The 12500-nt window shown below is 44.6% G+C and overlaps 1 protein-coding gene across 2 annotated transcripts in view; it reads right to left on the reverse strand.

Annotated features, from left to right (window-relative positions):
- The window catches only part of LOC143040590 (uncharacterized), a 170998-nt gene that overhangs the window by 10634 nt on the left and 147864 nt on the right, over positions 1-12500 (reverse strand). For both annotated transcript variants that reach the window (XM_076211683.1, XM_076211682.1), the window contains one exon: positions 5421-5566. In XM_076211683.1, coding sequence (XP_076067798.1) covers positions 5421-5566 — 146 coding nt within the window. The remainder of the gene's footprint in view (positions 1-5420; positions 5567-12500) is intronic.

Raw genomic sequence — 12500 nt, forward strand, 5'->3', positions numbered from 1 at the left:
TATAGGATTCGAACTCACTGCTCAGCCACCCGTAAGATAACCTTCACAATACTATTGTGAAGGTTATCTTACGGGTGGCTGAGCTGTGGGTTCGAGTCCTACATGCGACTGTCATAAAAATTATGTGTGTATATATATATATATATATATATATATATATATATATATATGTATATATATATGTATATATATATATATATATATATATATATGCATATGTATGTATATATATGTATATGTATATATATATATATATATATATATGCATATGTGTATATATGTATATGCATATGTATGTATCTATATGTATATAATATATGTATATGTATATATATATATATATACACACATACAGGGTGTCTCAATAAAATGTACGCACACTTTGAAAGACAGTAAGTGCAGTATTTTTTTTTTACATTAGTACAAGAATTGGTTTGAAGTTAAAGAATGTGATGAAATTAAAGAAGCGTTTAGTTTTTCCCCTTAGTCCAGTCTAGTTCCCCCAACCCCTGCGTATATCCAATATCACAGTTACTCGTGATGTCATGGTATGAGTACATTTTTCTGGGACACCCTGTATATATATAATATTGTGTGTGTATAAATATATATATGTATATATATATATGTGTATATATATGTATATATATATATATGTGTATATATATATATGTGTGTGTGCGTGTATGCATAACTTGTGTGTATGCATGCATACATCTTGTGTATGTTTTAATGTGTATTTTCAAGGTAAAAAATTTCGCCACATATTAACACTCTGACTCTGGACTGCATGGTTATCGTGATTCGTGAAAGCCCCTGTATCATCAACTTGAACTATTCTAGTGACCTGGTTAACAGGAGTATGATTCAGTCGCACCAATTTGTCTGAGAAAGTGCCATTTACCCTTGGAGGTGTGCCTTAAGAAGATCAGGATGATCGAGTGATTAAAAACGAAAATAAGTGTTTGTGGTCCGTAGTACTTACTATTGAGCCTCGACAGTGATATATCAATCACCTGACTGAGTCTAGGAAAGTATAATTGTGGAAAGTCTTTCATTTACAAAGATAAATTTCAGGTGCCATAGGTCCGTGTTTTATTCAGTCTACGGGATACGACCGCCTTGTTTAGTTTAATATTCCGCAAAGACATGTTGTCATGTCGTTAATGCGATCGGAATGTGTTCAGCTTTTTCCGAAACACTGGAATGTCACGGAAATGGATAAGATAACCCACTTTGTACCATTCCACCCCTCTTCCACACTTCCACCCTTCTCTTAAACTGACCAATCCACTCTTCTTCCAGTTCCTTGTGGAGACTCTTCCACTCGCTCAGTCCTCGGACCCTGAATCGAGATTGACTCTTGTATTTAACCCCTTTGCTAGTAAGGGAGTTTTCATATGTTGATTAAAATTTGGCGACAAATAGAATAATGACTATTAGTCTCACCAAAAGAATGAACGTTTCTTCTTTGGCAAGGACTTTCCTTCCCTTTTCCTCTCCTCTCCTTCTCTCCTCTCCTCTCCTTCCCTTCCCTTCTCTCCTCTCCTTCTCTCGTCTTGTCAGTCCCGTTTTATCGATCCCGTCCTCTCTGTCTTTTTCCTCCCGAGTCTAGTACTTCACTTTGGTCACTTCCTCTTGCCCATCTAGTTCCGTCTCTCTTTCAAACAGATTCTCGCTCTCTTTTTCTCTCCCTTTCCCCCTCTCTTTCCCTCTCTCTTCCTCTCTCTTCCTCTCTCTCTCTCTCTCTCTCTCTCTCTCTCTCTCTTTCTGACTGTTTTATTTTGCTCCATCCGATTTAGTAATCATACTTGCAGTGTACTTTGGGTTCCTCGTTCCCTTTCTTTAACGTCCCTTCCACTCTCCCTTCTTCCTTCTCTTGAGCCGTCTTGACTTTTTCGTGTCTTAACTGATCAGGTCTTTTCCTATCTATTCGTACTAGGTCTTCCAGTCTTCCAGTCTCGTTTCTCTACCAGTCTCAACTCTCTTCCAGTCTCGTTTCTCTACCAGTCTCAACTATCTTCCAGTCTTGCTTCTCATCCAGGCCCTTCCTTTCTCTTTGACCCTTCCTCTCCTCCAGGTCCTTCTTTTCTTCCAGACCCTTCTCTTCCAAACCTTTTCATTCTTTCAGGCCCTTCCCCTTCCCATGTCCGTCTCCTCTTCCAGACCCTTTTCCCTCCAGGTTCGTTTCCAGGCCCTTCTCCTCTTCCAGGTTCGTTTCCAGGCCCTTCTCCTCTTTCAGGCCCTTCCCCCTTCCAGGCCCTTGTCTCACAGATCCTTCCACTGCCCATACCCGTCTCCTCTCTCAGACCCTTTCCCTCCTCCAGGTTCGTTTCCAGGCCCTTCTCCTCTTCCAGGTTCGTTTCCAGGCCCTTCTCCTCTTTCAGGTCCTTCCCTCTTCCAGGTACGTCTCGTCTCCTCTCCCAGACACTTCCTCATTTCTAGATCTTTCCCCCCAAACCCTCCCATTCTTCCAGCTCCTCTTCCAGGTCCTTCTCTTCTACCAGGCCATTCTCCTTTTCCAGGCCCCTCCTCTCGCTCAGACTCTTCCCCTCTTTCGGACCTTTTCCCTCCTCCAGACCTTTCTCTTCTTCCAGACCTTACTCTTCTTCCAGATCCTTCCTCTCGCTCAGGCATTTCCCAGCTTCCAGACCTTTATCTTCTCACAGACCCTTTCTTCCAGCCTCTTCCTTTCCAGTCTATTTCTCCTCTCCCAAACTCTCCCACTCTTCCAGGCCCTTAATCTCTTTAAGACCCTTTCTTCTAGGTCCTTCTATTCCTGCCCCTTCACCTCTTACAGACCATTCCTCTCTTCTAGACCCTCCCATTTCCAGGCACCTCTCCTCTTCCAGGCCTCTCCGGGCTCTTCTCCTCTCCTAGACCATTTCCCTCTGGTAGACCCTTCCCTTCTTCCAGGCCCTTCTCTTCTTTCAGGCCCTTCTCTTCCAGGCCCTTCTCTTCCAGGCCCTTCTCCTCTTCCAGGCCCTTCTCCTCTTCCGGACCTTTTCTTCATCCAGGCCCTTCTCCTCTCCTAGACCATTTCCTTCTGGTAGGCCCCTCCCTTCTTCCAGGCCCTTCTTCTCTTCCAGGCCCTTCTCTTCCAGGCCCTTCTCCTCTCCTAGACCAATTCCCTCTGGTAGACCCTTCCATTCTTCCAGGCCCTTCTCCTCTTTCCGGCCCTTCTCTTCCAGGCCCTTCTTCTTTCCCAGACCCTTTCTACTCTCCAAGACCCTCCCCCTCTTATATTTCTTTGGTATTCCCAGAGGTCTCCTTATTTACGGTTCCATTCCCCATTTGGAGCTCCCATCCACTTTCCAGTGCAGCCCTCTCATAACTTCCAGCCACTCTCCCCTCAAGTACCCTCTTTCTTAATAGTTGATGCCATAGATCTGTAATGTGAATCACTGACATTCAAAAATGTTTTGTTTCCGGAGCAAAAATACAAGGGAGGTAGCCAAAAAGGGAAAGGCATAAAATCATTTCCACCCATTCCATCCCTGAATACACTCCACACCCCTCCACCCTCCCTCTTATCTGAGCACCTCCTGGATGACGGGTCATCCCTGCACCTTGTCCACTGCCCTGGGTCAGAAGCAGTGTCGCAAGACACAGCACATCCACAGCAAGGCCGCTTCATTAAATCGGCGACCCCCCCCTCTCCGTCCCCCCCCCCTCTCCGTCCCCCCATTTCGGAAATGAAAAAAAAATCGAGAACTGTTTCTGGTATATGTCCAGAGTTTTCTAGATTTCGGTTATTTTTTGGTTCTGCTAAGGAGGTGCTAAGATAAGAGGGAGGGTGGAGGGGTGTGGAGTGTATTCAGGGATGGAATGGGTGGGGATGATTTTATGCCTTTTTCTTTTTGGCTACCCCCCTTGTAAGGGGGAAAAAGCCTTGGTATATGTATATGTATGTATGTATGCTTGTTGGAGATTCCGAATTTTAGAGAATCTAACTAGATCTATATCAATTCATTTTCTGTTTCACAATTTTCTCAGCTCCCGTCTCCCCTTTCTTGAGTCCCTTACTTCCACCACAAGAATACTCGCCTGACGAACTTCGGAACTGTTGATTTACGAGAGGTCGTTGACCGGAGACGACTTCGAGGTCGCTGACCGGAGACGACTTCGAGGTCGTTGACCGGAGACGACTTCGAGGTCATTCACCGGAGACGACTTCGAGGTCGTTGACCAGTGACGACTTCAAGGTCGTTAACCGGAGACGACTTCGAGGTCGTTGACCGGTGACGACTTCGAGGTCGTTGTCCGGAGACGACTTCGAGGTCGCTGACCGGAGACGACTTCGAGGTCGCTGACCGGAGACGACTTCGAGGTCGTTGTCCGGAGACGACTTCGAGGTCGTTGTCCGGAGACGACTTCGAGGTCGTTAACCGGAGACAACTTCGAGGTTGTTGACCGGTGACGACTTCGAGGTCGTTGACCGGTGACGACTTGGAGGTCGTTGACCGGAGACAACTTCGAGGTTGTTGACCGGTGACGACTTCGAGGTCGTTAACCGGAGACGACTTCGAGGTCGTTAACCGGAGACGACTTCGAGGTCGTTGACCGGAGACGACTTTGAGGTCGTTAACCAGAGACGACTTCGAGGTCGTTGACCGGAGACGATCTCGAAGTCGTTAACCGGAGACGATCTCGAAGTCGTTAACCGGAGACGTCTTCGAGGTCGCTAACCGAAGACGACTTCAAGGACAATGACCGGAGACGACTTCGAGGTTGTTGACCCGTGACGACTTCGGGGTCGCTAACCGGTGACTGCATCGGGGTTGCTAACCGGTGACGACACCGAGGTCGCTAACTAAAGACGACTTCGAGGCCACTGACCGGAGACGACTTCGAGGTCGTTGACCGGAGACGACTTCGAGGTCGTTGACCGGAGACGACTTCGAGGTCGTTGACCGGAGACGACTTCGAGGTCGTTAACCGGAGACGACTTCGAGGTCGTTAACTGGAGACGACTTCGAGGTCATTGACCGGAGAAGATTTCTAGGTCCCTAACCAAAGACGACTTCGAGGTCGCTAACCTGTGACAACTTCGAGGTCCCTAACCAAAGACGACTTCGAGGTCGCTAACAGGAGACGACTTCAAGGTCCTTAACCAAAGACAACTTTGAGGTCGCTAACAAAAGACGACTTCGAGGTCGTTAACCGGAGACGACTTCAAGGTCGTTAACCGGTGACAACTTCGAGGTCCCTAACCAAAGACGACTTGGGGGTCGCTAACCGGAGACGACTTCGAGGTCGCTAACCGGAGACGACTTCGAGGTCGTTAACCGGTGACAACTTCGAGGTCCCTAACCAAAGACGACTTGGAGGTCGTTGACCGGTGACGACTTGGAGGTCGTTGACCGGTGACGACTTCGAGGTCGCTAACAGGTGACAACACCGCTCCAAGTTGATCTTACCTGGCGTTCTGAGAGTCCCAGCATGGTAGCCAGCTCGGCCTTGCGACGGATGGTGATGTAACGTGAGTAGTGGAACTCCTTCTCGAGTTCGAGGCGCTGGTGGTCGCTGTAGACCACTCGGTACTTGTCCTTGGTGCGAGTCTTGCCTGCAAGAAGAAGAAGAAGAGCCGTTGGTCAGGAGGTTCTCAGGATCCTTTTAGGGGTTTACTTATAGTAGGCACGTAGAGAGTGTAGATATATTTGTTTATGTATGCTATATATAATAACAACTAACACCACAGTCGGACGAAAGAGTTGAGTAAGTGAAACTATATATTTTGGTTGCTAACTGCAATCCTCTTCGTCTGACTGTGGTGTTAGTTGTGATTTACAAATGTGTTACTACATTTCTCTCCAGTGATTTATCCACTATATATAATGTGTAAATTAGTGCTTGTGGCTGTGTTTGTATGTGTGACTGTGTGTACGTTTGTGTGTGTGTTTGTATGCGTGCGTTTGTGTGTGAATGTGTGTGTGTGTGTGTGTGTGTATGTGTTTCAGCAACAACTAGTGGATCTATAACTACAAAGTAATGTCGTAACACATTCGTAAAATTCAACAAGAACCCACTGTGTTGGATAAGAAGAAATGAAATAGATGATATCCATATATATCCATTGGTATTCCACTGAAGAGGATCACAGTCCGTGATCGAAATATATGGATATCATCTATTTCATTTCTTTTTATCCAACACAGTGGGTTCTTGTTGATTAGTGGATCTATCTTTGGGTACAACGCCACATCAAAGAAGTGAAAACATAGATGTAGTTAAGCAGAGATTTCAGAAGGGTAGACGAGCGGAAGGCTCGTAGATCATGAAAGTGTCTAGCATCCTTTTGTAATTGGAGATTAATCTTCAGTCGTAAAAAATTCTGACTCTGGTCTTTAAGAATGTCACTAAAATCCCTAAGATAGTGACCGCATAGAACATGCTGTCGGTACCTCATACGAAATGCGTATGTGTATAAATGAATTTGTCACTTGTATCTGTTATTAAGGTCAATAGAATCATAATTAGGATGAATAATAATTCTGGTATCAAAGTTGTTTCACATTACATGTGGATGGGTTAATAAATATTTTTTCCTCATATTATCTACTGTTAGTATCACAGGTAGTCTAGTATTTTTTCTTAGTTGCGTTGTAATTGTTATATCGTACGTGTGTCGATATAACTGAAAATATATTTTTTGCGGTTGTGTAGATACATTTACATTTTTCATCGCAGAAGCAAACGCCATTGCTCGTATTACATATTTTTTTGATTTTGGATCATTCCCTGTGCCTTGAATAGGTATTGTTCAGGTATAAAGAGTCGTATGTAGTTACAAATTTACACACACACACACACACACACACACACACACACACACACACACACACACACACACACACACACACACACACACATATATATATATGTATATATATATATATTAAGAAAAATATATATATATATATATATATATATATATATATATATATATATATATATATCACACCTAGGAAACCAACAGTCGGAGAAAAACTTCGAATGGAAGAAGATTCGTATATTTCGGCTATCAACTGTGTGTCATTTACAAATGTGCTAGTACATTTCTATTTAGAAAAAAAAAGAATATATATATATATATATATATATATATATGTGTGTGTGTGTGTGTGTGTGTGTGTGTGTCTGTGTGTCTGTGTGTCCTATCATCAACTGTGGAATCTAACATAAAATCGGTATTTCTTCATTTCTTGAAGTCTGCGTTCGCGTCAGTACAACGCCAACACAAGAATACACGGACGTACGAACGCTCTCGAGTGATGACATCATGGTCACGTGACCCTGGGCCCATGTTACGTCAAGACAATATGGCGGCCCGTGTGGAGAGTTGGTGCGATGGAGATAAGGAAATCCGTACAGTTACGACCCGGTCTGCATACGAGGATGTGTACTTTCAAATCCATCAGATGCAGGGGGAGAGAGAGAGAGAGAGAGAAGGGGGGGGGGGGCGAGTGGGAGAGGGTACATATGAAGTAAACAAACGAACAGAGTTATGTTTCACTCGACCTGTCTGTCTGTTTGGGCGCAAGCGTTTGTTTACATAATCGACTTTCTGTCCGATTGTTTGCATCTTTCCTGCCTGCATGCCTGCTTGCTTTCGTACACGCCTATCTACATGACTTGCCTGCCTACTTGCCTGTCCGTTTGCCTACTTGCTTGCCTATTTTCCATCTACTATTTATGTTTACCTTCCTGACCTGCCGACTTGCCTACGTACATTCATAATTACTTACCTAACCTACCTACTTACCTACGTACCTGTTTGCCTATTTCCATGCCAACGTGTCTACTTACCTAATTTGCCTACCTTTCAGGCTACTGCCTACCTGCTTACCTACTACCTGCTGCCCGCCTGCCTACTTATGACCTGCCATCCTGCTTGAGTGTTTAACCTACCTTCCTTCCATCTTACCAATCTACTTATATAACCAGCTTATCTAAGCACCCCTCAGCCTGCATGACGGCCTACATGCCTGATTTCATGGCAGCCTGTTTGCCTATTCAACCCAATCTACTTCCCCATCAATCCTGCTCGTCTCACTTTCAAACTTGCCTGTCAGTCTGCCAACCTTCATATTTGCCAGTCAACCTATATAGCCTTCTATTCGAGCTTTCTGACTGACAGTCTAACTGACTGTCAATCTAACTGACTGTCAATCTAACTGACTGTCAGTCTACCTGACTACCAGTCTAATTGACTGCCAACCAGCTTGTTTACCAAACTAACCTGCATGAGAGTACCTACTAATTGACGTACAGTTGTGCCTTCCACCCACCTATTTACCTACATATTTACCTAAATACCTACTTACCTACCTATCTACCTAACAGCCTACCTACCTATCTACCTACCAGCCTATCAACGTACGTACTTACCTACCTACGTACTTACCAACCTATCTACCTACCAGCTTACCTACCTATCTACCTACCAGCTTACCTACCTATCTACCTACCAGCTTACCAACCTATCTACCTACCAGCTTACCAACCTATCTACCTACCAGCTTACCTACCTATCTACCTACCAGCCTATCAACGTACGTACTTACCTACGTACTTACCAACCTATCTACCTACCAGCTTACCTACCTATCTACCTACCAGCTTACCTACCTATCTACCTACCAGCTTACCAACCTATCTACCTACCAGCTTACCTACCTATCTACCTACCAGCCTACCAACGTACATACTTACCTGCCTACCTACTTACCTACGCACACACCTACCTATCTACCTACCAGATTACCTACCTATCTACCTAACAGCATACCTACTACCTACCTATTTACCTACTTACCCACCTACCTATTTATATGCCCGCCCACCCATCTACCCTCATCTCATCCCCTGTTTACCTATGTACCTTACGCACACCTATCTCTCTACTTACCTATCTAACCAGTTACCTATATACTTACCTATATCCCTGCATAGACGCAGAGAGAGAGAGAGAGAGAGAGAGAGAGAGAGAGAGAGAGAGAGATTAATTATTGGAGAGAGGAAAGAAAGGCAGAAAATGAAATGGATGGACTAGGGAAGGCTAGTAATTACATGTTTTACGTGAAGAGGGAAGGCGTTAGAATCTTTTCATAATTATTATTTGTAGCCGTGACCCGGAAATTTGACAAGTCCGGTGCTTTGTACGTCATTATTTACTTATTTAATACGCACACACACACGCGCTCACACACACACACACACACACACACACACACACACACACACACACACACACACACACACACACACACACACACACACACACACACACACACACACACACACACACTTGCATACTTTTTCAGTTATTGGCGTTTACCTCATTGTGCGTGCGTGTGTGTATGTGTGTGTGTGTGTGTGTGTGTGTGTGTGTGTGTACGTGCGTGTGTGTGTGTGTGTACGTGCGTGTGTGTGTGTACGCAAGTCGACGTGATAAGGCGATAAGGCGGTCTGCCGAGCCGGGATTTGGCGCCAACTCCATCAAAGGAGGCCGGCACCACCCTCTCCGCTCCCCCTCACCCTCCCGTCTACCACGCCGCCACAGCCTCAGTGTCACCCTGAACCTCACCCTTCACCCCTCACCCTCTTCTCCTCACCCTCCAGATCTTCACCCTAAACCAGCTTCCCAGTCACCCTAACCCACCATCACCCTGAAGCTCTTACCCATTCTCTCCCACTCACCCTTTACCCTAAACTCGCTCAGATCACCCTAAACCAGCTTCCCTTTCACCCTAACACACCAACACCCTGATGATCTCACCCCTCCTCTCCCGCTCCTCCTTCACCCTCTTCTCCTCACCTTCCAGATCTTCACCCTAAACCATCTTCCCAGTCACCCTAACCCACCCTCACCCTAAACTAGACGATCCTATTAAGGCTTGCGACAGACGATTTTATTCAGGCTGGCGCCAGACAATTTTGTTCAGTCTGGCACTCGACGATTTTATTCAGGGTGGCACCAGACTATTTTAATCAGTCTGACGTCAGACAGTTCTGTTCAGGCTGGGGCCAGACAATTCTATTTAGTCTGGCGCCAAACGATTCTATTCAGCCTGGCGCCAGACGATTCTGTTTAGTCTGGCGCTAAACGATTTTATTCAGTTTGGCACCCGACGATTCTATTCAGGCCGGCGCCCGATGATTTTATTCAGGCTGGCGTCAGATGATTCTATTCAGGCTGGCGCCCGACGATTTTATTCAGGCTGGCGCCTGACGGTTTTATTCAGTCTGGCGCCAGAATATTTTATTCAAGGCTGGCGTCGGACGATGTTATTCAGGCTGGCGCCAGACTATTCTATTCAGTCTGGCGCCAGACTATTCTATTCAGTCTGGCGCCAGAAGATTTTATTCAGTTTGGTGCTCGACGATTTTATTCAGTCTGGAGCCAGACGATTCTATTCAGTCTGGCGCCAGGGATTTTTATTCAGGCTGGTGCCAGAAGATTTTGTTCAGGCTGGCGCCCAACGATTTTATTCAGACTGGCGCCATATTTTATTCAGGCTGGCGCCAGACGATTTTGTTGAGCTGCAAGTAACTTCTACGCCTCTGAAAATGAACTACTCTACACTTCTGTGGAACCCTCTTTACAATCCATACTTTTATTCTCTTCTTAAATGGTTATCAGGCTGGGGTATTTTTCCTACAACCTCCAACTAATCGGCGGTGCCGACCACCTCCAGCACTTTTTCCTCCGTCAAATCACTTTCTGGCAAACTATTTTGCGTTCATAACAAAAATACATAGAATGTTATTTGATATGCTGAAGGAAAAACCTTTCCCCTCAGCAAATCAGATTCCTTCTCGAAAGCTACGGGTTGTAAATTTTCTCCTACAGTCGGAGGAAAAATTGCCTAGTGTGATGACGCTTTTACACTCCAACATAACTCCTCACTTCACTTCCTCTCATCTTCCCACCCAGTTCTTAGTGTACAGTTGAGAAAAGAAGTTCTGGGAGGCTTGTTGGTGGGTCGTCTTAGTGTCTGGTAGCAAAGGACATGGAAGCAAACTTTGGTATTGGTGTTTGTATTGTATCGATAAAGACGGTTCCGGAATGCCGGTAGGTTGGGATCCGGGCGAACGAAAGCCCCGGAATCCTTAAAAAAAAAAAAAAAAAAAATGATGATGATGATTATGATGTGATGATTATTATGATTATTATTATGATAATAATAATATTAATGATAATAATATAAAACTAATAATAATTATGTAAATAAAAATGATGATAATAATAATGATAATATTATTGATGATAATAACAATAAATGATGATGATTATGAAAAGTAATAATAAAAACAATTGATAAAAATAAATAAAAAATTATAAACAAGTAAATAAATGGATTATTAAATGAATAATTAAATAGATAAAAAATAGATAAAATAAAGACGGAGTCTTTTGCTTATTTCTGTCTCTCAGACTGTCAATGACGGACGATTTTTCGATTAAATGTGAATTAAAATACTTTTAATACTGTGGCGTGCTAACACGCACAAATCACCCTAAACTCACTTCTTGCTCCTCACCCTTGCTCACCCATCCACTCCTCATCACCCTCCACTACTTCCAGACCTTCTCTCTGTTTTACTCTCTTTTCCTGAAGAGTCACTCTTTATACTCCCAAAATGTTTCACTCTCTTTTCCTTCAGAGTCACTCTTTATACTCCCAAAATCTGTTTCACTCTCTTTTCCTTCAGTGTCGCTCTTTATTCTCCCAAAATCTGTTTCACTCTCTTTTCCTGAAGAGTCACTCTTTATACTCCCAAAATTTGTTTCACTTTTCCTTTTCACCCTTTCCTCACTTTCCTTACCCCTCCGTCTCTCTATCTCTCTCTCTCTATCTCTATCTCTCTCTCTCTCTCTCTTCCCGTCTCTCTCCCTCTCTCTCCCTGTCTCTTTCCCTCTCCGTGTCTCTCTCGCCCTCTCTTTCTCTCTGTCTCTGTCTCTCACCCTCTCTCTCTCACCCTGTCTCTCTCTCTCTCTCTCTCTCTCACCCTGTCTTTCTCTCTATCTCTCTCTCTCACCCTCTCTCTCTATTTAACACACACACACACACACACACACACACACACACACACACACACACACACACACACACACACACACACACACACACACACACACACACACATATGACATGTTATTGAATTGACAGCCAAATAAGAAATAGGTGTGGGCGGATTATTGTAAGTGTGGAGCAAAGAGAAGCTCTAGGATTAAGGACTGACTGGATGTGGGTTATGCCCACCGGACGTGGGATACCTGCAGAGGCAAGGAAAGGGTGAGGCAGAGGCAGAGGCAAAGTGGGAGGAGGGACGAGGTTATAAATAGGGAGGGAAGGAGGTGAAGGTAAGGAGAGAGAGAGAGAGAGAAAGAAAGAGAGAGAGAGAGAGAGAGAGAGAGAGAGAGAGAGAGAGAGAGAGAGAGTCACCCGCGACAACGAAGGTAATCTCCAGCTTAGCACCTGATAACCCAACAT

Source organism: Oratosquilla oratoria, chromosome 29 (assembly GCF_046742065.1).
Source record: "Oratosquilla oratoria isolate Oo_2021 chromosome 29, ASM4674206v1, whole genome shotgun sequence".
NCBI lineage: Eukaryota > Metazoa > Arthropoda > Malacostraca > Stomatopoda > Squillidae > Oratosquilla > Oratosquilla oratoria.